The sequence below is a fragment of the Lindgomyces ingoldianus genome (genome assembly GCF_010093535.1).
Source record: "Lindgomyces ingoldianus strain ATCC 200398 unplaced genomic scaffold BDR25scaffold_13, whole genome shotgun sequence".
Classification (NCBI taxonomy): Eukaryota; Fungi; Ascomycota; class Dothideomycetes; order Pleosporales; family Lindgomycetaceae; genus Lindgomyces; species Lindgomyces ingoldianus.
Window position 1 is genome coordinate 642,159 of NW_022985174.1, and position 27,403 is coordinate 669,561.

The 27,403-nt window shown below is 51.7% G+C and overlaps 9 protein-coding genes across 9 annotated transcripts; 7 read left to right on the top strand and 2 right to left on the bottom strand.

Annotated features, from left to right (window-relative positions):
- Window positions 1-236: 236 nt before the first annotated feature.
- On the bottom strand, window positions 237-2,120 carry BDR25DRAFT_260251 (uncharacterized protein; the record flags this gene model as incomplete). The annotated part of the gene is made up of 2 exons (XM_033686637.1): window positions 1,089-2,120; window positions 237-1,008 (listed from the first exon to the last, which is right to left on the bottom strand). The coding sequence occupies exons 1-2, from the start codon at window positions 1,952-1,954 to the stop codon at window positions 237-239; spliced, it is 1,638 nt and encodes a 545-aa protein (XP_033548559.1). The 5' UTR covers window positions 1,955-2,120.
- Window positions 2,121-2,291: 171 nt separating this feature from the next.
- On the top strand, window positions 2,292-4,731 carry BDR25DRAFT_303167 (uncharacterized protein). The gene is made up of 5 exons (XM_033689953.1): window positions 2,292-2,613; window positions 2,831-2,939; window positions 3,013-3,130; window positions 3,182-4,043; window positions 4,114-4,731. Exons 1-5 carry the CDS (start codon window positions 2,590-2,592, stop codon window positions 4,480-4,482), a joined length of 1,482 nt encoding a protein of 493 aa, XP_033548560.1. The 5' UTR covers window positions 2,292-2,589; the 3' UTR covers window positions 4,483-4,731.
- Window positions 4,732-5,651: 920 nt separating this feature from the next.
- On the top strand, window positions 5,652-6,461 carry BDR25DRAFT_195850 (uncharacterized protein; the record flags this gene model as incomplete). Its single annotated transcript, XM_033684333.1, has 2 exons — window positions 5,652-6,155; window positions 6,333-6,461. Coding segments are annotated over 2 exons (633 nt in total), but the record flags the coding sequence as incomplete, so codon positions are not given.
- A 1,301-nt stretch (window positions 6,462-7,762) lies between these two features.
- On the bottom strand, window positions 7,763-10,157 carry BDR25DRAFT_324876 (uncharacterized protein; the record flags this gene model as incomplete). The annotated part of the gene is made up of 4 exons (XM_033692183.1): window positions 7,763-9,061; window positions 9,119-9,259; window positions 9,308-9,946; window positions 10,098-10,157. 4 exons carry the CDS (start codon window positions 10,155-10,157, stop codon window positions 7,763-7,765), a joined length of 2,139 nt encoding a protein of 712 aa, XP_033548562.1.
- Window positions 10,158-11,067: 910 nt separating this feature from the next.
- Window positions 11,068-14,559, top strand: BDR25DRAFT_285323 (fatty acid hydroxylase; the record flags this gene model as incomplete). The annotated part of the gene is made up of 5 exons (XM_033688173.1): window positions 11,068-11,452; window positions 11,554-11,994; window positions 12,043-12,440; window positions 12,485-13,624; window positions 13,675-14,559. 5 exons carry the CDS (start codon window positions 11,068-11,070, stop codon window positions 14,557-14,559), a joined length of 3,249 nt encoding a protein of 1,082 aa, XP_033548563.1.
- Window positions 14,560-15,616: 1,057 nt separating this feature from the next.
- Window positions 15,617-17,156, top strand: BDR25DRAFT_260264 (amino acid transporter; the record flags this gene model as incomplete). The annotated part of the gene is made up of 2 exons (XM_033686638.1): window positions 15,617-16,295; window positions 16,363-17,156. Coding segments are annotated over 2 exons (1,473 nt in total), but the record flags the coding sequence as incomplete, so codon positions are not given.
- A 1,127-nt stretch (window positions 17,157-18,283) lies between these two features.
- Window positions 18,284-18,877, top strand: BDR25DRAFT_313634 (NAD(P)-binding protein; the record flags this gene model as incomplete). Its single annotated transcript, XM_033691394.1, has 2 exons — window positions 18,284-18,571; window positions 18,614-18,877. The coding sequence occupies 2 exons, from the start codon at window positions 18,284-18,286 to the stop codon at window positions 18,875-18,877; spliced, it is 552 nt and encodes a 183-aa protein (XP_033548565.1).
- A 1,440-nt stretch (window positions 18,878-20,317) lies between these two features.
- Window positions 20,318-21,493, top strand: BDR25DRAFT_222144 (mitochondrial carrier protein LEU5; the record flags this gene model as incomplete). The annotated part of the gene is made up of 2 exons (XM_033685056.1): window positions 20,318-20,479; window positions 20,537-21,493. The coding sequence occupies 2 exons, from the start codon at window positions 20,318-20,320 to the stop codon at window positions 21,491-21,493; spliced, it is 1,119 nt and encodes a 372-aa protein (XP_033548566.1).
- Window positions 21,494-22,647: 1,154 nt separating this feature from the next.
- Window positions 22,648-26,201, top strand: BDR25DRAFT_324880 (uncharacterized protein; the record flags this gene model as incomplete). The annotated part of the gene is made up of 11 exons (XM_033692184.1): window positions 22,648-22,756; window positions 22,910-23,048; window positions 23,095-23,170; window positions 23,215-23,254; window positions 23,728-24,222; window positions 24,325-24,689; window positions 24,748-24,826; window positions 24,863-25,105; window positions 25,136-25,206; window positions 25,764-25,896; window positions 25,942-26,201. 11 exons carry the CDS (start codon window positions 22,648-22,650, stop codon window positions 26,199-26,201), a joined length of 2,010 nt encoding a protein of 669 aa, XP_033548567.1.
- Between the last annotated feature and the right edge of the window lie 1,202 nt (window positions 26,202-27,403).

Below are 27,403 nucleotides of genomic sequence, written 5' to 3' on the forward strand. Positions count from 1 at the left end.
TCATGCCCCATAAGTGGTATAAGTATGAAGATCGATTGCCCGAAATCAAGAAAACGACCCACTCGTAGCGCCATAGCCCATGCGGGAATTCTCTCCAATGCTTAGGTATCAGTTAGCCATCATGTCGTGATTCCTCCTCCTCTCTCCGGCATTCATCCCACCCTAACACATTCTCCCTGCTTCCCTTACCTTCCCTTCCCTTCCCTTCCCTTCTCTTTCCCAACCCCCGTCCCATCCTACATCAACCCCCCGAGCACCACCTTCCCCACCCCCCCCACCTCTCCCCTAACACCCTGTCTACAATTCTCCTCAAACTCCCTGACCACGCTGGCCAGAATAATCTTCCTCACCTTCGCGTCAGCCTTGCTAAACAAATCCCCAACCGTACTTGGCACGCCCCCACCGGCCGCTACAACCGAATCTGGGTTATGCAGGAGTGAGAGGATCTTGGTGTAGCAGTCGATGAGAACGTCGCAGAGGGTTGCAAAGGTGGAAAAGAAGTCTGGCTCGAAAGGGAGGGAGGGCGTTTGCAGGTGCGTGTAGGATTCGTTTGGGAGGAGGAGGTCGAAGTCTGGTGGGCTTGTGGCGTCGAATAGGGCTTGGGGGTTTGGATTGCTGCTGTCTGACGACGACGCGAAGGAGTTTTGCGGAGTAAGTAATGGAAATTCCGTAGTTGCGCTCGAACTCCGCCGTGCTTTTCCGCCAACGCCCATGACGTTGCGTTTGAACATTTGTGTCATTTTCCCACGACCTAGGGACGAGGAGGTCGAGCCGTCTGGAGGATGGATTTGTTGGTATTGCTCGAATTCAAGCAGGAGTGCGTTGAGCGCTTTGAGGTAGTCGGTGGGCGAGTTGGAGTTCAGGTCAAGAATGGTGGGGAGCGAGAAGCCAAGGAGGAGGTAGTTTGTTGCGCGGCGGGAGAGGTGGCGGGGGGAGAAGGAGGGGAGTCGAGTTAGGTCGGGTTTGGAGAAGAGGAGCGTGTTGAACCAGTATATGCGGCCTTCGTGACTGCCATATACAACTGAGATTAGCTACCATTTTTGGGTTTTAGGTGGAGCGGTGAGAGTGAGGGGGAAGGGGGCGCTTACGCCTTCCGTAGATAATCTAACGTGGATATCCGCTTGGACGCCATCTCGTGTATATGTTGGAATATGAGATTCGGATTATGCGCACCGGCACTCAAACTCGGAATCGGAGCCGCGGGTGCAAGACCTCCGCTGAAATTGGCCGCATATGCACTCTGCTGTCGCTGCGCCTGCTGGATCTCCTTCTGGGATGGCGGATACCTGAGCGGGACTGCCATGCCGAATGGTGTCTTGGGGTTGTCCACTGCGCTCAGCGGGCTCTTACTGTACCCCTGTCCAGCGCTGCCGTCGCCGGGTTTGACGTTCTCGGAGCTCTTTTTGCTCCGGGAGAATGTGGAGATGGAGAGGGCGGGGCGGGAGGAGCTGGATGCGGTAGCGGCATTAGCAGAGGAGGATTTCTCTGGCGAGAAGGAGAGGGCCAGGGTGGCGGAGGGGCTCCTCTTATGCGAGGAGGCAGAGACAGAAGCAGAGGCAGATGTGTGGGTAGAGCTATTGTTGGTGCGCAGACTGGCGCTGCGGGACCGTCGCAAAGTCGACCCTATGTCCGCGACAGACGAGCTGAAGCTGTGCCGTGAGGCGTGTCTGCGGTGTGCAGGCTTCGGTGGTAGTGCGGGTGCAGGTGGCGTTGTGGGCACTTTCGGGGGAGGATCGGATTGGTTGGGGATGAGAGAGGGGATGAGAGAGGGGACGTCGAAGGGGGAGTGGAGGAGGGATGATTTTACGGGAAGGGGAAGTGGAGGATTGGTGGTGGAGGTAGACGGAGTGACGGCACGGGAGGGAGCGAAGGGGGATTTCGATCTCTTGTTCCTGCCGAAGATGGAATTCTTCCTGGAGAAGAGGCTGCCGGTGTGCAGGTTGGGGTCCGCCATTATTGTGTGCCCTTCCCGATCCCGAGTCTGGGGGAGCGACTAGCGCAGGGGTAGATCGGGGACGGCTTTTTCACCTGCGACGACACAGGGCGAGGTGCGGGCCGGCACTCATGCTCCCGGTGTGAGAGATGGACACGAGATGGAGGAGCGATGCGATGGGCGAGCGATGCGGAGGGCGAGGCGATGGGGAAGGCATTCGGTAGATAGGGACACGATACAGCAGCCATGGGTAAGCCGGAGATTTTGTAAGAGGGCTCTCTGCTGTCGCCGCGTCAAAAGCAAAGCGCGCGACTGCTGCGACGCCGACTTCATACCTTTACAAGGCAGCACGACGCAGGAACGCAGGCTTGCCCGTAGGATGACGGCCCTCCCCGTCGCCTGGTTGCGCTGCTCTCGTCCACTCCTGCCCAGTGACCCCGCAAAGAGGCGCCCAACGCTGCGACATCCTGGTCGCCTCTTCTCCACTCACCTGCCAACATTCACACACGCACAGCTTGTATGCACCACCACAGCCGGCACGTGCACACATCGGAACAAGCAACCCCAAGCTGGCCACTGATTGTCTTTGATTGCGGCTCGAGCCAACGGCGTCCCTCCTCTCCCTCTCCCTCCCCCTCGTCCCGCCAACGTCAGTCATGATCCGCAGACACAGCGCAAAGGTAACCCGCACCAGCACTCATACCCACACCCGCACTCATACCCACACCCGCACTCATACCCACACCCGCACTCATACCCACACCCGCACTCATACCCACACCCGCACTCATACCCACACCCACAACCACGCCCACACCCAAACCCACATCTGCACCCGCACCCGCACCCTCACCCACTCCCACCCTTTGCACGCAAGCCATCTCACACTCGCCGCAGGGAGAGTGGATTCCTTCATCTGGCCAATGGCCCGTCGAGCCCCAAGACGACGTCCGTGTTTCGAACGACCGCATCTGGATCGATGGCTGCTTTGACTTTAGCCATCACGGTAATGCTTCACCTTCTCACGCACACACACGCACACACACACCCAGGGACGTGACTGATTCCCCTGCGCATAGGCCATGCCGGCGCCATGCTGCAGGCCCGCCAATTGGGCTCCGAGTTGCTCGTCGGCGTGCATTCGGACGAGGCCATCCTCGAGAATAAGGGCCCGACGGTGATGCGCCTGGACGAGCGGTGCGTCGCTGTGTTGACGGTTGCCGATAGAGGCTGATGTGTTCTGAGCAGTGTCATGGCCGTCGAAGCCTGTCGCTGGGCGACCCGCGCCATACCGAAAGCCCCATATGTCACGTCCCTGCCGTGGATAACGCACTATGGATGTCAGTTTGTGGTGCATGGAGACGACATCACCTCGGACAGCAACGGCGAAGATTGCTACCGCTTCGTCAAGGCCGCCGGCCGATTCAAGGTTGTGAAGCGCACGCCTGGTATTTCGACGACGGATCTCGTAGGCCGCATGCTGTTGTGCACCAAGACGCACTTTATACACTCCCTGGAGAATATGCTGGCAGGGGAGGAAGGTCCCGGTGGTGAAGAGGAGCGCAAGAAGACGGGAGAGGCGATGCTGCAGCGGATAAAGGACTATGCGACCGACTCCTCTGGCCTTGCCCCCGGATGCGACGTCTGGTATTGGCATGCGTCGAGGCCGGCAAAGGAGCGCAGGACCACCCAGAGCTCTAGCTCCGGCGAGAGACGTCTGAGCGCCGGCAACCACTCGAATCCGCACCACCATCACCATTCTCATCACGCGGTGAAGGAGGAAAAGGGCAAGTTTACTCGGCTGGTCGAGGGGAAGGGTGTTAAGCCCGGTCAAGCAGTGATATATGTCGATGGAGGCTGGGATCTGTTCTCCTCGGGACACATCGAATTCCTGCGGCTCGTCACGCAGACCGAAGAGGATGCCGCAAAGGACAGAGGCTGGTACACCGACGAAGCGAAGAAAGAGCGGATAGAGAAAGCCGGCGAAGACTACGGCCCGGTATTCCTAGTCGCAGGGATCCACGACGACGATGTCATCAACCACTGGAAAGGCATCAACTACCCCATCATGAACATCTTCGAACGGGGCTTGTGTGTTCTACAGTGCAAGGTACGCCATCGCATGCTCTCTCCATCCACCCCTCCCCCCACTCTAGCCCGCGAAGCTGACGTCATCCAAGTATGTCCACTCAGTAGTCTTCGGAAGCCCCTTCTCCCTCTCCAAAGCCTTCCTCCTGACCCTCCCCTACAACACCCCTGTCGCCGTCTACCACGGCATCACCTCCTTCATGCCTCTCACCTACGACCCCTATGCGCCCGCTAAATCTCTCAACATCTACCGCGAAATCGAAAACCATGATTTCCAGAACGTTAATGCGGGCGAGATTGTGGAGAGGATTATGAAGGGGAGGGCCATGTATGAGGAGAGGCAGAGGTTGAAGGGGGAGAAGGGGGTGACCGAGGAGGTGGAGAAGAGGAGGCAGGAGTTGGAGAAGGAGGCGGAGAGGGATAAGAGGAGGAGGGAAGTTGAAGGACAGTTTGGGCTGTAGTTTCTATATTGGGGACTCGGGAAAGGGTTATGCTTCAACAGCAGAACCACCTCTGGGAGGGGAAAGGATGAATTGGATAGAATTCTTGCACGGCAGGCAAGCGTGGAGCGCTCCTATAGCGGTGCAGAATGTTAGTGGTGAGATGCGCTGTGTACACGAGATTACGCCTTCTCAAACTTCTATACAAAAGCAAACGGTTTAATACGAAAGACATTCTCCTCTCGTGTATCATACATAGCTAAATCACTCATCAAACAAACGACTTGTGGCATTCGGCAATTAGACTAGCGCGCCATTATCTCCGCTCGCTAATTTTTTGGAAATCTTGGCGTCAACGAAAATTATTTCTTCCAGCCCTCACTTCCAATCCTCACTCGCAAACCTCAACTTCTCCCAACGACGCAATTCATCCAACCAAGAAACTGCGGGTTCAGGCGAGCGGTACAATGGGACGTAACAAAGAGCGTAAAGCGACAAAGAAAGCCATCAAAGCAGCGAAGGCTGAAGCATCCACGACCCTCGCCCAAGACCATGCCCAAGAAACAATTGTGCAGAGCAGTGAAGAACTAGATATTGAGATGGAGATTGCGGACCCGACAGCTGAAGCGCCTGTGGCTGAGAGTGATGTGGGGGCGATGTCGGCGGCTGCGCGCGATGGATCAACACTACCGGCGCTACCGAGTCTGTATGAAGCGAAGTTGAATCCGGAGGGGGGGATTAGTATTGGAGAGGCGCCGGTGGGGTGGGGCAGGAAGGTGAAAAATAGTAGGGGTAAGGGTAAGGAGCAGAGTGGAGAGGCAGAAGTCGAAGTTGGCGCTCAGGGACTAGGAGTGGGAGTGGGAGAGAAAGACAAAGACGTCGTTGTGGAGGACGTGGGGGAGGATATGATTGCTGCTGCTCTGCCGTCCGCATCCAAGGACAGGGGTAGGGTCAAGGTCAGAAAGACGCAGAGTACCGAACCCAACTCCCTCAAATCCCTCTACACAAACGTCTCTAGCATTGAAGATGCAGAGATCGAAGCGTATCGAAATCGCGAAACTAAACGCCATAAGAAAAACAAGAACCCCAAGAGCACAGCGGCCAAAGACGACGGTAACAAAACTCCACAATTCCTCCCTCTTCCGGCAACCATACCACCCCTCAACCGTACCGAACCAGACCTCCAGCCGCTCCTCCAGCCCTGGGATTTCATACCGAAGGACGTTTGTGCTGCTGTTGAAGCTCGCGTCGGTGGCTCGGAAGCGTTTTGGAAGGCCAACACCATCCCCATCGTCATCTCCCGAAACTCTGACTTCAAATCCAGCATCAATAAGATCAAATCTTATCTCGGGGCTTACCGCAACCCGCTTTCTACTATCCCCATGCCTTCTACCCCCATACTCAAATCCGCAAATCTGATTATTCCGGTGGCAGCACAAGGTGTGGCGACCTCGAAATTGGTTAGTATAGTAGAGATGGCGAAGAGAGTTGTTATGCCCAGCCAGACTAGGAGTGGCATTGTGCTGGAGGATGAGGATACTAAGCAGAAGGTGGAGGAATGGTATGCGTATACGAGTTTGGGGGGGAGGCTTGTGAGGAGTGGGAAGAGTCAGGGTGGGAAGAGGAAGAGGAGAGGGAATAGGGGTGTGGGTGAAGCTGAGACTGGGACTGTAGATGTAGATGTGGATATGGGTGTGGCTGCAGCTTTCCGTGCCGAAATGGGCGGTGGGGGGGTAGAACATGGCACTGTCGCACTCCCTGACTCAGGCAACGAATCCGCATCTGAATCCGCATTCGAACAACTCCAGCGCGGCGAAGACGCCCCTGCAGTAGCTCTAGCCCCCTCACCCGAACTCGTACCCGATTTCCAGAGCAATAGCGACTTCAAGCAAACATCTTTTCCCGTCATCACGATCTGGCTGGCCAGATCAGAGATCCCGGAATTCAGAGATGCGTTTGGTGAGCAGAGGTTTAAGGTGCTGGGGCTGGGGGAACAGGATTGGGAAGGGTTTGAGAGGAAGATTAAGGTCCCAGTTACGAGGAAAGATCCTAAGAAGAACGGGGGTAAGAAGGGGAGGAAGGGGGTTAGTGGGGGTAAGGTTAAAGCTGATGCGGAAGCGTTGATGAAGAGAATGAGTGTTACGACGAGTGAGGAACTTGCTGCTGCAGAGGCTGGAACAGGAGTTAGGGCTGAGGGTGAGGGGAAGGATTATAAGGAGTCGAAAGAGGGAAAACGGGCGCATGTTAAGGCGAAGATGAGGCCGAGGAAAGAGAGGAGCGGTGATACGAGGAGCGGCAGCGCTTCTACTGGTGACGCAGGTATTGCAACCGAGGAAAATGAGGCTGAGATGGTAGACATGGTTACAGTTCCTGTTTCTAGCGAGCCTATCGTGACTCCCAAGCCTAAGACGAAGGGGAACAAGAGCAAGAAGACTACAGAAGCCATAGCTAAGAAGGTCTCCGCAGAAGTCGAAATGGCGGATGCTCCCGTTGGGGTTGTAGACGAGGTGTTGGATTTCGAACAGCTGGAAGCCGGAGCTGGAAATACTTAGGAGAAGGCCTCTCGAGGCTGGTCGGCTGGTCGCGAATATAGAGATTTGGGTGGGACAACTCCCTATCGTGCGCGGACGGTAGGGTTATATTGTCTGTCCTCGGCCTACGTATGGGCAGTTCAGAGTAGCCTGAAGGGGGCGTACAAGTGTAATGCATGCATGAATTCGTATGAATGTTTTCTGGTTTAAAGCTTCACGACCCTAGCGAAACCAAATTATGACCGAAATACAAATAGAAAAACATTTTCTTCAAGGTATTTCAAATACTCAAATACTCACTTTCTCTGTGCTGTAGTGTCAATGTGGTAGTGCCCTTTCTCTCATCTCCACCCCAAAGAATTTCTTAATATTCTTTGTCTACTGAAGTCGGTATGTAGAGAACCTTAGAGCGTAGATAGAGGTTGGGGGGTAAGGACGGCTGAGCGAATCTGGGGACTTTGGCGCAAGGCACGGTTGACGGTGAAATCGAACCCGGAGGAACACTGACAGCGAGTCGAATGAAAGTCTATTGTACACTCCGACACGGAACTAGACACAGAGAGAGTCGTTACTGCCATGATTCGTATATACAGACCAGCTGCATATGGATGCCTTGCCCGCCTACTATGCAGCACACGCAAAGATCCAGAAACCTCCAAACATGTACAGTATGTAGAATCGCTGCAAAAAAAAAAATCAAGTAAATGAAGCAGAGACAGCAACGGAAATAGATTGAACAAAACCGCATGCTCGAATACCCGTTACTGTTCCTACACCATATCCCCATATGCCCTCGCCCTAGCCTGTCCATTTACCATCCACTCATTCCCCGGAAATCCTTGCGCGTGTCTCAACACGGCTAGGCCCTTTTTAATCCCCAGCTCAGTCGCCAGAAACTGCAAGATATTATGGATCCAATCTCGTCGTGCCGCTACGTCAATGGAAGAAGGCTGCCTGATGGTGAAGTCGAGTGGGGGTAGTGAGGAGCTGAAGTCGAAGGGATGGGGGGGACTGGAGTCGAAGATGTGGAGGGAGTCGTTTGGGAGGAAGGGGTGTGCGTTTGGGGGGAGCGCGGGGGGGAGCGCTAGTGGGGTGACGCACGATAGTGCTGGTGCTGGGTTGAGGACGTCGGCATCATCGGGCGTAATGGTTGCTGAGTTAAAGAACGTGTTCGGAGTCGAGTCGGAATGCGGGATATGAGGAGGAAAGTGTGTATCAGGTAGAGTCGATATCGAAGGTTGTTGCACATCTCTTGATGTTGTCGTCGCTGTCGTTGTCGACGCACGATTCACCAATGATCCTGAATCTGGAACCATCCCGAGTTTCAAAATCGCGTCCATAACCCCAAGACTCCAAAACGGAGTGTACCCTCTCAAACCCATGACATCATCCAACGACTTCCCCCAGACTGGCACCGTGAAATGGCTCAGCACCGCCGAGCAGCTTTGCTCAATGACAGTAACTAGATGCGTAGTTGCAAACGCGTGATTGATCTGGAGCGTAATATTATCCAGCGGCCATTGGTTCGTCATTATATGCGGATCAATGTCGGCCGCGCCGTCCGTATGCGTCTCCGGCTCCGGCTCCGGCAACCGCAGCATCCAGTTTATAATCTCAATGATATCACGGAGGAGAAACATGCGACTTGTACGATAAAAGCTCCAGATCCATGCCCTTTTCAATGACGTGTAGCAATGGATTTCCTTCGGCGCGCCCCGCGCTCCCAGCACTAGATTCACCCACTTCGGGTCATATGTGCCTCGGACTTCAGGAGAGTTCATTTCGATCTGGTAGCGCCATACGCGCGGAATTGTATTTTCCCAGGCTTGGTACTCGGCGTCAAGCTCTAGACCTCTTTGGAGGAGACGTCGGAAGGCGGAGCGGGTTGTGGGGGGCGATGAGACCTGCTTGAAGTCTTGCCATTCTGCGTGTAGGTGCGTCACGCTGTGGATTAATCGGATTACGTAGATTCCTGAGGTGCTGTACATTGTCGGGATGTATTCTTTTGCAGTGTTAAAGTCTCTGATAGGGAGGGGAGGAGCCTTTGCAGACTGTAAGTTGCCGATAAGCTATGAGGTTGGGATCAGTGCACCTATATCAACATGCCTAGGAGAGAGAGAGCTAACCATTTGGGCGTACGAAACTTCATACAGTCGGGCAGAGATGGGGTTACTGTAGAACTCCCCAACAGTGCGCAGTTGCAAGAGGGCATTTGCGCCTTCCTTGTGCGCCAGAAAGGAGCCATTATAGACTGAGGATGTAATGTTCTGGAGCACGGGTTAGGACGAAAAGGGGAGGCTGGAAGGAGATGGTACCTCATATACGCCCATGAGATAGACTGCAGCAAGGGTTTCGTCGGTACCCGCTTGTTTTGGATCTGCTATTGCCTTTTGCAAAAGCTTTATCCCCTTTCCGATATGCTCCTCCGCAAGCCCAAGGGCTTGGGGTGCATTACATCGGGAGCTAAAGTTGGCATAGGATATAGCACTAATAACGGCCGCTAGGCATGATCCCTCCGCAGATCTTTGATACAAGAGAGGTAGAAAGTCCCATATCGCATCAGAGGGCTCGTCTGAATTTTTGTTTGGCGTCTCGAGGACAATCCAATCGTATAGAAAACGCTCATAGGCTAGACGATGTAAATCAGGCGGAAGGCTATGGCTGACAGAGAGGTTGTTAAAGTCTGCGAGAGACGCAGATGGATCAGAGGCTAGGTCGCTCCTTGGAGAGCTGTGGTTGCTAGGAGGGGATTGATGCGTGCTAGGAGAGGAATGGTAGCTGCTGCCATCACTCTCAGCGCGCTGGTGCGACTTGGACCTCTTGCGCCATGACTCTTCGGCCTTCTGCGCAGCAAATGCAGTCTGGTTCCGAAAAAGCAAATCCGACTGATCACGATACTTGCAATCGTGGTTGGACTTGTGGCAGCGGTTGCAGATGGGTTTCGTTTCGTCGCACTGTTTCGGGAAATGTCAGTGAGTGTCAGTAAAAGACCCGATCCGGTACCCGGGGCTTGGGACACTCGATTGGAGTTGGGATTTATTCAAGGTGGACAGATCTCCCGCAAACGGGTTCGAAAGTATGTGGAATTGTGTAACATGTACCTACTTTAACTTTACGAGCTCTGCAGGATTCGCATCCTTTACTGGGGCGGCCGCGATACGACATAGTGGTAAGGTGCCTGATTGAGGAAATGGGAGCGAGGAAGAAATGGTGGAGATATAAAGGGATGCGGGCGGGTAACACCAGACCTTTGAGAGAGCTATCTGACACTGGAACTGGCTCACCAATAGATTCTCGGCAATTGGAAGATCCTAAGGCTTGATCCAGGTAAGCTTTTGGCATGTAGTGAGTGCGTGAGAGCCAGCCATTCCGAAGCCTGGTTAGTGCCCCCAGGCATGCGGTCCTCGATTGGCGGCAGACTGTGACGGGATACGTACGAGACGACGGTCGTTTTCCAGGGTGTGTACGAGATCGGGCAAGGTAAGTTGCTTGGCGCCAAGTCTCGAGGTTGACCGAGTTTCAACCCCAATCTAGTGTTCTCGAAGAAATGAGCCGAAGAGAGATGACCCGAATGGATTGAAACTATGGCCTCGTTAATACCAACTTCTTCTTAAATTAATATGTGCGCGCTGCCTTGGCTTGGGTTCCTCGGCCGACGCACAGCCTGCCTCCACGTCTTCATGCGCCTCACAAGCACAGCTGGCCCTCAAGCACTCAGCTGAACAGCGATGTTTGAAGCAGTGATTAGACCACTCCAGTCCAAACGCGGGTGACCTTGCGAAGAGATCGCCCCGCATTGTTTGGTAGAGCTGAAAACGCGCGGGAGGGAGTTCTCTCCTCGCCCTGTTAACCACATTAGTCCTAGCTAGATATGACCACGACAAGGCCGCCACGCGAAAAGAGCCTTAGGTACTTATATTCAAGGTCTTCTACTATCAAAATGCCCTTCATCTTCTCGAGTATTACTACCAACATATATAAAGTCCTTCTATTACATCGTCTTTTTTCTTAGTGAGAATTGCCTGTCGTCCAGCTCTCCAACTGCAATCATACTTTGTCATATATATCCGCGAACATGACGAAAGAGATACCATCTCCTCCTACCCTGCCAATCCTCGGGAATCTCCTCAATATAATGCATGCGACTGGTTCCGGGGAGGATGCAAGAGATGCGGGTCCTATCAAAGCATTGGAAAGACTTGCCGACCAGTATGGACCAATCTACAAGCTCCAATTGAACGGCCAAGAGAGGATTGTGTGCGCCAGTTACGATCTGTTTGAGGAGCTGTGTGATGAGACACGATTCTACAAGACACCAGGGCCTGCTCTGCAGTCATTGCGAACGGAACTGCCCCCAGGCTTGTTCGTGGCACCAACTGAGAACCACCCGGACTGGAGGCAGGCCCACAGGATTCTCATGCCCGCTTTTGGCCCACTGGCTATTCGAAACATGTTCGATGGTAAGTGTAATCCATGTCTTTCCTACGAATGCTCCTTCACCTGGTTCGTGAAGACCAAGAAGCTGGAGCTCGACTTGCTCCCGATTGCTGACCTTAATCAGAGATGCATGACGTTGCGAGCCAGCTTGTCCTAAAATGGGCCCGTAGAGGCCCAGAGTACAAGATTGCTGTCACTGAGGACTTTACACGCCTGACCTTGGATACCATCGCTCTCTGCGCTATGGACTTCCGATTCAATTCCTTCTACCATGACGAAATGCATCCATTTGTTTCGGCAATGCTCGGCGTTCTTTCGTCCGGTTTGAGGCGACAGCGAACACCGAAGCTCATTCAGAAGTTTCAATGGTCGGAAAACGAGCAACTGGCTAAAGATAGCAGTTATCTAAAGGAGGTGTCCAAAAACATAGTGAGACACCGCCGCGAAAACGCATCAGATAAAAAAGACCTGCTCAATGCCATGTTGAACGGCAAGGACCCCAAGACTGGGGAAGGCATGCGAGATGATCTGATTGCCTCGAACATGATCACATTCCTAATTGCTGGTGCGGAAGATACCCTGCCATAGCAAATTGAGACTAATGTTTATCTAGGTCATGAAACTACATCGGGTCTCCTATCTTTCGCATTTCATAACATGTTGAAGAACCCAGTTACCTACTTCAAGGCCCAACAAGAAGTAGACAGAGTCATAGGCAGGGGCAAAATTACGGTCGATCACCTCAAGGACTTCCCATATATCAACGCAATTCTTCGGGAAACTCTTAGGCTCACTCCGACGGCACCTGCCTTTACTCGCGGTGTTCGGCCTGAGAATAAAGAAGACATCCCTATAGTTGGAGGATACAAAATCAAGCGGGAGTGGAGCGTACTTTGCTTGATAGCCAAAATTCAGAAAGACCCGAAGATTTACGGAGAAGACGCCAATGAGTTCCGTCCAGAACGAATGCTGGATGAAGAGTTCAATAAATTGCCAAAAGCGGCATGGAAGGTACGTTTTTGGCAAGATTGCTATTGCAAAGCTAAGTGGAACAGCCATTTGGGACCGGCATGAGGGCTTGCATCGGCCGACCATTCGCTTGGCAAGAAGCTCTGCTTGTCACCGCACTTCTCCTCCAGAACTTTGATTTCAAAATGGATGATCCAAATTACAAAATGAGGATCAAGTCCAACCTGACCATTAAACCGAAGGGGTTCTACATGAGAGCTTCTTTGCGAGAGGGAATTACCCCCATAACCCTCCAACATACCCTTTCGGCGTCAAAAGATGATGGTGAAAAGTATACTAACGTCAGTAATTCGGCACAACCAGCAGAAGAGCTAAGCGGTAAGCCTATGACCATTCTATATGGTTCTAATACAGGGACTTGCCAGTCTTTCGCCCAGAAGCTCGCGACTGATGCACGTATATATGGATACCAAGCATCAGTCAAGGACATGGACTCTGGAGCGAGCATACTTCCCACCGATCAACCAGTCGCCATCATTACTGCGAGCTATGAGGGTCAGCCTCCGGACAATGCAGCTCAGTTTGTTGCTTGGCTTGAGTCGATGGAAGAAGGACAGCCCTTGAAAGGAGTTTCCTTTAGCGTTTTTGGCTGTGGCCACAAAGACTGGGCCTCAACATTCCACCGCATTCCTAAGCTAGTAGATAATGCGCTCGAGAAACTTGGTGGCGAACGCTATGTTGAGCGCGGTTCATCGGATGGATCCCAAGGTGATATGTTCTCTGATTTCGACCAATGGGCTGAGACGAAATTCTGGCCAGCCATACTTTCGAAGTTTGGAGCCGGAGATGCATTAGGAAATACTCAAGAGATTCAAGTCAACATGGAAATCTCGACGACAACTCGCGCGTCGCAGCTTCAGCATGATGTCGAACAAGGCAAGGTCACCGCAGCCAAAGTACTGACGGCACCCGGGGAGCCGGAGAAACGACAGCTAGACGTGAAGCTGCCTGAGGGAATGGAGTATGAGGCAGGCGACTATCTTGCCGTGCTACCGCTGAACCCGGATGGGAGCGTTCGTCGTGTTCTCAAACGATATTCCTTGCCATGGGATGCGGTTGTGACGATCAAAGCTGGAGGTCCAGTGACCCTGCCAGCCAACCAGGCAGTATCGGCGTTCGATCTGTTAAAGGGGTTCGTCGAGCTGTCCCTACCGGCAACGAGGAAGGTTGGTATTCATCAACTGGTATCTCATAAATATCTCTAATTTAGACATAGAACATACAGACACTGAAAGGCTTTACCTCTGACCCAGAGACTTTAGTCACACTAGAAATCCTCTCCGGTTCCAACTATCACACTGAAATCATCACCAAACGTCTCAGTATCCTTGACATCCTCGATCTGCACGCCGCCATCAATCTTCCATTCCCGGAGTTCCTCGCGATGCTGCCACCAATGCGACCACGACACTACTCCATCTCCTCTTCACCCCTCAAAGACCCGACAACCTGCAGCATAACCTATGGCGTCATCAACGCCACCTCCCTCGCAGGAACCGGTCGCTTCCAAGGCGTCGCAGGCACATACCTCAGCTCTCTATGCTCTGGCGACGCCATTTCTGTCTCCGTCCGATCTGCTACCCGTGCTTTCCACCTCCCTGCAGACCCATCCACTACCCCTATCATCATGTTCTGTAACGGCACCGGCCTCGCGCCATTCCGCAGCTTTGTGCAAGAGCGTGCTACTCAGATCGCTTCAAACCCCCATATCGCTCTCGCACCTGCTATCTTGTTCATTGGCTGTCGCGCCAAATCTGCCGACTCTATTTACGCGGAAGACTTCGCGCAATGGGCCAAAGCGGGTGCGGTGGACATCCGGTACGCATTTAGTCGTGAGCCGAGCCATCCTGAAGCTGCAGGTTGTAAGTATGTGCAAGACCGCATGTTGCGGGATAAGAAGGATGTGTTTGAACTGTGGGATAACGGCGCAAAGGTCTTTCTTTGTGGGTCTCCGGGGATGGTAGAGGGTATTAAGAGGACGGCAAGGGTGTTGGTGGAGGAGAGGAGGGGAGTAATGGGGAAGGATGTGGGAGAGGATCAAGTTGAGGGGTTTTTTAGGAGTATGAGGAATGAAAGGATTGCTGTTGATGTTTTTGCTTAGATAAGTAGGTGCATAGATGGGGTTGGGGAGCTGGAACTTGAATCTCGTCTGTGTCTGTATAATAGGATGACTTACAGGCGAGTTGACTCGATATTGACTAATTTGTACAAACTCCTCGCCCTCGAAGCACCTATCGTCTTCGTACTTCAGGCTACACTGTATTCGGCTAGTCTATCCGATATCCCATACCCGATTCCCGACCAATCAGCACCCCCAACAGGTTATCCCTTCCTCCCGCTTCCCCCACGCACGTTCCACCGCGGGACAGGAGTGCGGGACGGGTCCCGATCCGGACCTCCCAACGCCACCCGAATGCTTGCTTCTGTCCAGGTCCCCGCATAGATGGGATTTATGAAGTCTGCAATGGGTTTTGAGAAGGTTGTTGTTCCTCTCGTTCCATTTGACGAAGGAGACAGAGAAGGAGCGAAGTTGTAGAACAGTGACCCGGCTGCAACAGATCTGGTCACGAACCGCAGCATCGGGATGGGTGGGTCGATGGCGGAAGGGATTGAGTGGGATGGGGAGATGAAGGAAGGGGAGGACGGCAGTTGAGTGGTTAGTGTTTAATGCTGTGCCACAATGCTGCATGCTTATCGCGCTGGGGAAGGGGATTTCTGTACGACCCGGATACTTTCTGGTCTGGGAACGTCTTCCTTCTTGTCATCGACATCGACGTCTCACGCTCTGCATCATTTTGAGGTGCGATTTTCAAGCCTTCAGAGGCAAGTTTGAGGGCGGATTTCAAGTCAATGGTTTGGATTCATCCTTGAAACAATCTTTACGCGTGGTTTATCCAAACCGTATAGACGAACTAAATACACTTCAATCGATCCTGCTCTCCTCTTGAACGGTCCGCTCTGCGCAATTTCAATCACAACTCCAATCTTCAACCATGGCAATGGAAACAACAGTCTCCTCCAAGCCCTCTCAGCCCTCTCAGCCCTCCCTTCCTACCTCCTTCGTCGACGAAAAAGCCGAAATCACTGACGAATTCCAAACCGCCGTTGAAGGCACCTCTAGCTCATCATGGAACGACACACACCAAGACATCCTCGACATGGCGCGACTCGGCAAGAAACAAGAATTCAAGCGCAACTTCGGATTCCTCTCTACCCTCGGCTTCGTGTCCATCTACATGGCGACCTGGGAATTCGTTCTCGTATCCCTCAGCGCTGGATTGATAAATGGCGGGCTCGCGGGCTTATTTTGGATGTTTATCGGCACGGTGACGTGCTACTCCACAATCGTAGCGAGTTTGGCAGAAATGGAGAGTATGGCGCCAACGAGTGGGGGCCAGTATCATTGGACAAGTGAGTTTGCGCCAGTGCAGTATCAGAAGTGGTTGTCGTATGCGAGTGGGTGGATGAGTACGCTTGGTTGGCTAGCCAGTGTGTCGTCTTCTACGTTCGTGGTAACGACGCTAGTGGAGGCGATGATTGACATCACGGAGCCGGATTTTGCGTTTCCGAATTGGCAGTATACGCTCATTATGCTTGCGTTTTTGGTACTCACGATTTTTTTGAATACCTGGGGGGCAAGGAGTTTGCCAATGTTAGAAACGGTAAGTCTGTTCGCGCATTTGGGAGGTTGGGTTGTAACGTTTGTTGCGCTATGGGTTATGTGCCCTAGGAATAGCGCGAGCGACGTGTTTCTGAATGTGGTGAACAATGGTGGGTGGAGTAATGTTGGGACGAGTTGTTTGATCAGTCAGGTTACTGTGATTTACTGTAATCTTGGTAAGCCTAATCATAACCCTCGATTCGTGGGCAAGTTCGTTCCCAGCAACATCTTAATGGCAAATAGGATCCGACTCCATCGTCCACATCTCCGAAGAAGTCGAAGATGCCTCCCTCGTCGTCCCACGCTGCATGTGGTGGTCCTACATCGTCAACGTCCTGCTCGGAATCCTCATGCTTATCACCATGCTCTTCGGCATCGGCTCTCTCGACTCCGCACTCGACTCCACAGCTCCTTACCTCAACCTCTTCACCAACACTGGGTCAACCGGTATGGCGCTCTTCCTCTCAATCCTCCTCTTCCTGCTCATCTTCTCTGGAAACATCACCGCGCTCGCCACCTGCTCTCGGGAACTATGGGCCTTTTCAAGAGATAAGGGGTTCCCATGTAGTCGCTGGATATCGCGCATGAACCACAAGCAAAACGTCCCGTTTAATTCTGTCTATCTCACGTCGGTGCTAAGTGCGGTGTTGTGTCTCATAAACATGGGCTCAACCCTCGCCTTCAACATCATCGTCTCCCTCTCCCTCCTCGGAATCCTCTCAACTTACATGCTCTCAATCGGCTGTCTCCTCCTAAAACGCCTTAAGCACGAGCCCCTTCCACACGCGCGTTGGTCTCTAGGTCGCTTTGGCCTCCCAATCAACATCTTCGCGTTCTTCTACTGTGGGTTTGTCATCGTGTTTGCGTGTTTCCCGGTTGCGGTGCCAGTGGCGTTGGATACGGCGAATTGGGCGCCTTTGGTGTGGGTTGCAGTCATTGTTTTGAGCGTAGTGGTGTATTTCGTGCACGGGAGACAGAATTATACGCCGCCGGTAGAGTTTGTGGAGGGAAGGAGGGAGGCGGGGAAAGGATTGCAGGGTGTGGATTGACTAGTGAGGGGTGCGGGGGAGGATTTTGAGATGGAGAGGCTGGTTGGGAATCGGGAATTGAGTGAAGAAGGCGGAGGAGAAGAGCATCATGATCTTAATTTGTAGGATTGAATACAGGTAATGGCCATTGGAAGTTAGCATAAAAAGTGACTAGGCACTAGATATCTACTTCAAGAAATACCTTATTGACTCACTAACCCTCATAGCAAACCTATACACGACATCAGCAAACCATTTTACAATTCAAACATGTTCATCTTTCTAATCTATCCCCTCCAAAAACTACGCATACGTAAAATACCCCAGTCCTACAGAGTTAATCTCCCTCACCACCTCCTCATCTAATTGATTGCCCTCGGAAGTCACTCTGAATATAAATACTAACTCAAACTATTAGGAGGGGGAGGGGAGATGGATCTGGAGAGAGAAATCCCAAACTGCCAGCATTCGTGGGAGCAATAGAAGGGATGGTCGATGAAGAGGTAGGTGTCGGCGATGCAGACGGCTTCGCACCGACAGGTTGTGCCGCAGCCTAGGGATTGTGAGTTGTAGTTGGGCTCAGTTAGGTTATGGAAGAAGGGAGAGGTGCCAGGAGCCCTACTGCAATGACAACAGAAGAGTGAGAGGGATATGAACCGCATCGTGTTCTGCTAGATATTTCGGCGGGGCTTCCTAGAACAACGCAAACCAAGGGTCAACTTACAAAAATATCTCCATCTATATTTCGCGATCGCGCCCCGGTCCCGTATTAACCGTACCATATGCTCCCACCAGTGGGCGCATCCTCATCCTGTATCAGGAGTAACGTTGAAAAGGTCACCCGGTCGTACTTTTCAGTCCGTATCGCTTAGTGACCACCTAAGGCCTACGGGATTCGCGCTTGAGATTCTGGAGCGTGATCGTGGAATTATTCTAAATTTCCAAACAACATGAGCTGCAGCATGGAAGAGCGAGAACCAAGACTAAATGCCAAGAGGCAAATACGCGCTTTCATCTGATATGTATGGCGGAATATTGAGGGAGGTACTATGAAGAGTTACAATTCTCAACGCAGATGCGGCCATGTGCCTTCCAGCCGATTTTGTACGCAAATCCCAAATAACTGCAGCATTAGCATGTTGCCCACGGTGTATCTTACCGTTCTCAGAACTTTACGCGAAAAGGCGAATCCCAGGCGAGGCCAGACAGTCCTTTTTCATACCGCCGCTGGCGGTGTGGGCATCGCGGCTATCAACTATGCACAGTCGGTCGCAGCCACAATCTACGCGACAGTCAGTTCACCGGAGAAGGTCGCTTTTCTGATTAACGAGTTGGGCGTAGCAAAAGAAAATATCTTCTCCTCTCGCGAAAACAGCTTCTTGGATGATGTCATGAGGGCAACCCGCGGTCGTGGAGTAGACGTAGTACTTAACTCACTGTCCGGTGATTAGCTGCATGCTTCCTAGGAATGTGTTGCGCTAGGAGGGAGCACGATTGAGATCGGCAAGAGAGACCTTCTTGGGCGCGGAAAACTGGCTATGAACCCGTTCTTGGCCAATCGATCAGATATTGGGGTGGACGTTGCAACGCTTCCCTTGATTGAGCCGGAGTGTGTTGAAGAACATGTGTCTGCCATTGTGGATTGGTACGAGCGGGGAGTAGTACGGCCTATCCGCCCGGTTACATCGTTTCCTGCCAGAGGGATTGAATATGCCTTCCGACACCTCTAAAAGGGACAACACATCGGCAAACTCCTTATAGAGTTCTCCGTGTCCCCAGATCTCCCATTGGCGTCGTCGAAGCCGAAGGCGGAATTCCGAGCTGACAGAGCCTACCTGTTAGTCAGCGGAATGCGTGGCATCGGTGCATCAATTGCAAGGTAGATAGTGTCCAATGGAGCCAGGAATATCGTCTTTCTTTCTCGATCAGCCAGCGAGAGAGACGAAGACAAAGCACTCGAGCGCCAGTTTTCCGATATGGGGTGCCAGATTTTGGCGTTTGTCGGTGATATTATTGAATTGGAAACTGCTCGATGAGTAGTCTCCAGTGCTCCTGTGCCAATTGCTGGCGTTCCATAGTTAGCTATAGTACTTGCCGACACCGAATAATAGACATAGATATCGGGAGGTGGAACCCAAAGTTACTAGAACTTGGAACCTTCACGAGGCTGGAGAGACGAATGACAGTGGACTTAAAGGGCCTCTTTCCATCGTCCAGGACATCCCAAGACCTTGAACGACGCGTCGAGCGTTCAAGTTGTTGCAAGAGAAATAGCCCGCCAGGTTACTATTTACATGATACACAATGTCGACCAGGAATTGGACCTGCCTCTATCTCTGGAGAACTTTGGAGTGGACTCATTGGTCTCAATAGAACTCCGCAACTGGCGGAAGCAGGCGTTCAGGGCCGACGTGATGGTGCATTAGTTGATGAATAGCGGCAGCTTAATGGGCTTGGGTCAGAAGGCGGTGGACAGCTGAAGCTGAAGCATTTGAAGGCGTAGAACTACGTGGGTGACGGAGAGATCCGAGTTCTTGTTGACAACGCTGCAGCACACGACCGACAATCGAAGGATGTTTCAGCGTAGTAGTCATCACCGCTCGCGTAGATTTTAGACTGGATAGACATGCCTGGAATTCTTCACTTTTAAACCTACCCTAGGGTAGGTCACTCTCTGACCGGTGAATTGTTGAGCTTAACTCTGTTCACTGAAAACTTTCGTGTCTCTAGATATAGTACGAGGGGCACATATAGAGAGGATTGCGTTGTGTAATTCTGTAGGTAGGGTCCGTAGCTAGGTCCGTGCGCCCACAAGTGGTGAATGCGTTAAAGCCGAAAAGTCTGAGCTATCCTGTTCTCTCTTACCTCCCCGCCCACATTTCCATCTCTCGTTCAACATTCTCGTAACTCTTTAGGGTTTCCATAATCTTACTAATGGGTTTTGACAATCACCGTTCTGGCGCATCTTGAACGCCCGCTCACTCAGAAGTAGTCGGTTCTGCTAATTACGATCGCCTCCCTCCGACAGACATTGCAAGATAAGCCGTGTCTGAGAGATCAAAAGAGCACGCCAGCTAGATTTGAGGGCAATCAGCCTCTCGTGGAACACTTTCTGGCTTCAATGTTAGGCTTCTAAGAGTCCCATCAGCGAAATGGATGGCGTCGATGAGATGCAGGCAGATACCATTGATTCGATCCCCACGAGCAAAGAAAAGGCAAGCATTGTCGCACACGACGCCAAATCTTCTGCCAGGTCGGTGGAACGTCCCAACAAGCATAGTTTTGACTACGTCATACGATCAAGTGTTGCTGGAGGAATTGCAGGCTGTGTGGTGAGATAAGGATATTTGCTACTTTCATGACCTGTGGTCGACTGACAGTTATACCAGGCCAAAACAGCTGTCGCTCCTCTCGATCGCGTCAAAATCCTGTTCCAGACCGCCAATCCCCAATACTCCCATCATGCGAACACTTGGATGGGCCTCGGTCGGGCTCTACGAGATATATATGGGCGACAAGGAATACGGGGCCTATTTCGCGGTCATTTGGCAACTTTGCTCAAGATCTATCCCTACGCAGCTCTGAACTATGCCGCTTACGAGCAATACCGAGCTCTTCTCATTAGTCTAAAATGCCAGGAGACGTGGATACGAAGGTTCTCAGCTGGTGCATTGGCAGGAGTAACTACGGTCTTCTTCACATATCCCCTGGGCCTCTTACGTGTCCGTTTGGCCTTTGAGACGAAGACTAAAGGCTCCTCGCTGGTCAGTATGATCAGAGAAATCTACCACGAACGGACACACTCTTTCGCAAGTCCCCAGTCGACGCCTAGGATTGCTCACGAGGTTTCATCACACGCCATTGCGACCACTTCGACTGTACCCCTGCACAAAGCGTTGGCTAATTTTTATAGAGGCTTTTCCATCACATTACTGGGCATGGTTCCGTATGCCGGCGTGTCATTTCTATTGCATGATACCATAGGCGACTTGTTCCGTTTACTCTCAATACGAAGGTACACAACGCTTCCACATTCTAAGAACACCCCGTCAGACCAGCGAGCGCCGTTACGTGCCTGTGCTGAGCTTACATCGGGAGGCCTTTCAGGGGCAATATCACAGACAGTTGCCTACCCGCTAGAGGTTACTAGACGGCGGATGCAGGTCGGTGGCGCTGTCGGACACCGTCGTCATCTTAGCATAAGAGAGACGATGGGTACAATATTTAGAGACCGAGGCATATCTGGGTTCTTCGTCGGCTTAAGCATTGGATATGTCAAGGTTGTTCCCTTGGTTGCTGTGAGCTTCTATACGTATGAAAGGTTGAAGATGCATCTCGGTATTTAGGCAGGGAGGGACTAAACGCATAGTTCTGACTAATAATCAAGACATGGTCAGTTACAAAACGAAATATCAGTTACCAACATGATCGTGTAGATGTGCTTCCAGTTTTACGGTATGTGACGTATCAGTAGGAGGCGATCATCACGTGACTATCGATTCACCGTCCCAGTATTAACCCGTCTCCAGTTTCTGCCTTGGCGTTTCCACTTCTTCCCCCACTTATTGTTGAAAGGGAATATGATAGCATTAACACATTGCATTGGTCCTCACGTGGTTAGGAATTGCCCAGACGGGGAGTCAAGGTTCGGACCGAGCCGTCGAAGGTACGTTAATGCCAAGTCGTTCGAATAGCGGGCGGTGTCAACGGAGTTACGAACTTACGACAAACAACCTAGGGCCCAAGGCGGCTTATGCATGCGTGGGGGGTACCCGTGCTTCCTACATCGGCAGGACACTGATAAGCTATGGGTATCACTCGATGCCTAGCCCTCTTCGAAACTATTCGAATCTACCCCGCGCGAGAGGCTTGGCGAACCTGTCGGCAATCTGCCCTGCAGTTGGGATACACTTTAATTTAACGGCTCCAGCCTCGTAACCCTCTCCTTGCTACTTGCGTTGGATGTCTATATGCTTCGTGCGTGAGTGGTACTGAGGTTTTGAGGACACTCTAGCGTAGGGTTTTCCGCCTTGGGAGCAATTTAATGATTGTTATGCATCTCAAATTCTATACTCCATTGTTATCGTGATTGACTGGAGTAATATTGGTCACATTCATTTAGCACAGGGATTGTAGATTACCACGTACGGCAGGGAGTCACATTGTCCTGTCTCGATCACAAGGCTAGAAATTGCCGAGCCCCTTAAGCACTGTTCTCTTTCGCTGCCATTTTGGCCTCGTCAATCAGAAACTCTGTCACATTCATACGCGCTGAGCCCCGCGCCGAAGGAGCTTATTACAGAATAGACGCAATGGCTTTGCTTTTGTTGGCATGGCGGGCGCGTCTACGGCTAGTGGATATGATGGACGACCTCGTGCGGTCTTGACGTTCAGCCCAGCTCAGCCTATGCGGGAAGATGAAGTTGACTGCCGCTGCTGCTGCCTCAGAATATTTTGTGCAGCGTTTCTTTTCTATTGCACGCTGCCCTCCCTAGTCGCAATGGCTGACAGCGCGCCAACACTCGCGACGTGCACAACAACGTTTGATGACATCTCAAACAACTATGGTATTGTTGCTGGCCCTGTGTCAGGCTCAGCGCAAGTAATCGGTGCGTTTCATAAACATCGATGTCAGACAAGCTCGAACGTTACAAACTACTACTACCTAGGCAAGCCGCTAACGTTATAGCTTGTACACCGCGGGAGGTTCCCCGTAGGATTCCAGCAAGCACTAACGGTAGCACCACCTAGAACGACCAGAGCTCCACCTCGTCCGTTCGCCAAAATACCCTTTCCCCGCGATTCCAACTTCGTAGAGCGAGGGACGATACTCGATCAGGTCCGCCAACGATGTGCCGTGCCAGGCTTGTGGGCTGCGCTCGTCGGCCTAGGCGGTGTGGGGTGAGTAGTGCAATCTTATCGCGACCAGAGGTTGACTGTAGAGAAGCAAGTCGCAGCTTGCCATCGAGTATGCGAACCAGGCGCGTGAGCGATTAGCTGAGACGTGGGTGCTCTGGGTCATGGTGTTTAATAGAACGTAACTGTTACTGTCAGTAGTGTTTTTGAGGCGTTACTGGCGGCAATAGGGTTTTGTTCTTACGGAAAGAGTGAATTAAAACAGCCTTACAGGCAGTAACAGTTACTGCCAAGTTAATTAATAGTAAAGTTACTGTTTAGTGCAGTTACTGCAGCAACTAGTGTTACTAAAGGCTCTAGAGGGCTCAATTTTAACACAATCTTGCTAATATGCTCTTTACATGATATCTAAGGCCCCTAGGTTTCAGCTAGAGGTCGCAAGTCTAGATATTGTCCTGAAACTCGTGAGAATAGAAAAACTAGAGGACGAGGCCTTAATTATAAGAGCTCCTAGAGGCAGCCCTTGACTTCTTAAGACGACGAGAGCTTGCGAGGTGTTGAACTGGCTGCGAGCTTTGAGTGCAAGGAGTTACTTCACTGTTCTGTACTAACAATGGATAGTATAGGCAGTTACTGCAGTAACTATAGCCTCATTAACTGTACAGTAATGGAAGGCAATTCACTTTCGTTCTAACTGCCAAGAGATTGTTACTATCAGTAACAGTAGGAGCAGTACTACGTTCTATTAAACACCATGCTCTGGGTGCAGCGTTGAAGGTTGTAGAGCAGCGGGACATCATCACCGTGAAGCCGATGGATGAGGCCCAGGCGCGGACACTCTTCGAAAAGAAGCTAGAAGGGACTAGGAAAGTGAACAGCATCGACGTTGACGAGCTCACAGCGGCACTAGAGTACATGCCGCTCGCCATTATGCAGGCGGCGGCCTACCTCGCCCAGAGAGGACCTCGATGCCCGGTGAGACAGTACCTATATGGGTTCAAGAAGAGCGAGCGCAAGCAATCTAGCCTTCTCAACCGCGACGGGGGACAACTTCGTCGTGACTGGGAGGCAAACAACTCCATTATAGTTACCTGGCAGATCTCTTTTGAGCACATTCAGCAGACGCGGCCCTCCGCCGCCGAGTTGCTCTCGCTCATGAGCTTCTTCGACCGGCAGGGAATACCTGAGGAGCTGCTTCGGAGTCGAGCCACGCAGGCAGGTGCTAGCAACCAGCAAGAGCAGGAATAGAATGGCCTTGAGAGCGACAACGACGACGATACGTCACAGTCCAACGAGGGTGACGGCGAGTTTGAGGAGGAAGTATTGACCCTGCGAGACTTTTACTTGATCTCTGTCGAGACGGGCGGGGCAAGCTTTGAGATGGACTTACTGGTGCGACTAGCGATGCGGAAGTGGCTAGATGCTAACGGCCGGCTTGAGCAATGGAAGCAGCAGTTTATCAGTGGTCTCTGTGCAGCCTTTCCGACGGGAGAATATGAGAACTGGGCAAGATGTCGGACACTTTTTCCGCATGTCAAGTCGGCAGCAGGGCAGCAGCCGGAGAGAAACGACTCACTGGGCGAATTTTCTACAATACTGCACAGAGCAGCATGGTACGCATGGAGGATGGGAAACGGGACAGAGGCCGGAGAGATGTCTGTTCAAGCGATGAAAGCGAGGAAAAGGGTGTTCGGTCGAGAGCACGAAGAAACACTGGGCAACATGGCGTAGGGGTGGATGGGAGGCAGCAGAAGCACTGGAGGTGGAAGTCGTGGAGACTTTTAAGGAGAAGCTCGGGCCAGACGACCCCTTAACGCTAACCAGTATGAGCAACCTAGCTTCGACGTATTTTAGATAAGGTCAATGGGAGAAAGCTAAAACGCTGTTTGTGGAAGTGGTGGTAACTCTTAAAAAGAAGCTCGGGGCAGACCGTCCCTCGACGCTGACCAGTATGGCTAACCTAGCTTCGACGTACAGGAACCAAGGTCGGAGGGAGGTAGCCGAAGCTCTGGAAGTGGAAGCGGTGGAGATCCCCAAGAAGAAGCTCGGTGCAGACCATCCATCGACGCTGACCAGCATAACCAACCTGGCATTAACGTACGGTAACTAAGGTCGATGGGAGGAAGCTGAAGTGCTGGAGGCAGTGTGTCCAACCGTTAGTACACCTAATAGTACAGTACTGCAGTACACTGATTTTGGTCACGTACGTACGTACAGGGCATCTATTCAGTATACTGTACTATACATGAGGCTGTTGTACTAACCGTTTACGGTAGTTATATAGGATTTTTGGTGGTTTTGGGCGGTTGAAGGCAGGTTGCTGAGGGCCAGGGGGCTCGTGTTCGGAGATTAATGCGGAGAATGCCGTTATTGCCTGTTTTGTTAGCAATCTTCTAACAAATTCAGCAACTATGCCATCTACGTTATTCTTTTGCCCATTATGATGTCCCAATTCCTATCCCAATCAACGACGCGGTCGACAATAGAGGCTCTTCAACTGCAGAAGAATTAGTTACGTAACAACGCTGTTACTAGTGAGCTGACTGAGCTTACAGAGTACATTAAAACAGTGAGATCAACAACAGTAGATCTCACAAGGGGTATCACAACTTCCTAATTGGGTATAGTCTTTAGCTTCAGCGCAATTACTTCATAATACTTCAATATACTTCAGTTACTGTATCCTAACCGTACACTGACGTCATCTCCTCCGTACAGTTAGTTAGTAACAGCCTCGTCTTCCGTAACTGTACTATACAGCCTCCAAAAGGCTCCGTAACTAACGGTTGGACACACTGGCTGGAGGTGGAAGTAATGGAGACTCGCAAGACGAAGCTGGAAGACGACCATCCCGACACGCTGACCAGCATGGCCAACCTAGCTTCAACGTACTGTAAGCAAAGTCGATAGAAGGAAGCCGAAACGCTGTCTGTGGAAGTGGAGACTTTTAAGAAACTTGGTGAAGACCATCCCGACACGCTGACCAGCATGAATAATCTTGCCTTCACGTGGAAACATCAGGGACGGGATGCTGAAGCAGCAGCCCTTATGAGGCAATGTGTGCAATCGCGCTGCCGTAAGTTAGGCGTTGACCATCCTGCATACATTCCTTCATCAACAGCGCTAGCTGAATGGGAGGTAGAGCAAGTGAGTAAGAAATTCTTGGCTCTGACCAGCCTAGATGCACTCGACAGCTAAATAGCCAAAGAGCATATAGTGGGTATGATGAGGTGACGCTAGCGGATTGCACAGTAATTAGCTCACACCCTTTGGTGCTATAATTCCTATTTCTTCTATCTAGAATTAATGCTTTCGTATAATAGGAGTTTTTTATGACGCCCTCTGTATGAAAGATTGCTTGTTCTTATAGTGATGGTATGCAAGAGATGTACGTATGGAAGATGTAGCTTGTACCTGAGCTGTCGGCGCCACAAGGTGAGCAGGTTGGCAAGTCGCCACTACTGGCAGGGAGGATGGCCGGCCCGCTCCAGTACTGGCCTTGTAAGGTGGCAAGATCTGTACAGTAAGTATTCTCAGAGAGTTGAGTTGGTTAACCGGAGGATGGCTAAGGTTGGTTGGCTTGCTAAGACCCTGCATAGCCACAGGCCTGACATCTACTTTAAGGAAATTACTTTATTATGATTAATTACGTGGGCCAGTGTTGATTTAAGCCAGCTGGATTAGTGCTCGCTTTGATTAGAGGTACTGACCTGCGTGGCGACCTTGCATGAATCTTCGCGCGATAGCAGCTATAGGGCTAATTATGACTTTCTAACACTGCAGTAAGGCCTGCAGGTTTAGATATAACTGTTCTATAGGTTTCAATAGCAGGAAGAGCTTAATAGTGGCGCTGTAGTAGGAGAAGTCAGTTTTGCAATAAAAGGAGGCCCTCTGCAAACTAGGCGCGGTGGCAACAATGCGATGGTAATCTTTAGTAGCAAGGGTGCTTACAGGTTTAAAATTGCGTATTTTATATAGCAGATATTAAAGTGTGCACGGAGTCTAAGCTGTTCGAAGTTAAAGTACCTATAGTTTTTCTCGTTAAGGGGGGTTCTTGGGATGCAGGGACGGACATTAAGTTCACCTTCCACCCTTGATTGCGGACTTCCACGCCCTCCCGAAGGGTATATACCACTGCACGCCACCAAAAGCAATCAAGTCACCCATCAAAAGGCCCATATAAAATCCCTTACATAGCACTCATCCACTCGCAAATCCCACTATCATGTCACCTCTCAAATACTACATCAATCGCTCCACCATGACGCCTCCAAATCCTAACCTCAACCTCACGAAAACGTCGTCAGGTACCGCTTCATCCCTCGAATCTCCTCACCCAACACCCTCAACCCGCAAGGCTCTCAGGCTATCAGTCCAATTACCCGGGTCTCAACCTCAGC

Coding starts and splice junctions, on each gene's coding strand:
- BDR25DRAFT_303167 (XM_033689953.1), top strand. CDS start 2,590: ATGATCCGCAGACACAGCGCAAAG. Junction 2,614..2,830: donor TCCGCAGACACAGCGCAAAG/GTAACCCGCACC, acceptor CACTCGCCGCAG/GGAGAGTGGATTCCTTCATC. Junction 4,044..4,113: donor TGTGTGTTCTACAGTGCAAG/GTACGCCATCGC, acceptor ACGTCATCCAAG/TATGTCCACTCAGTAGTCTT.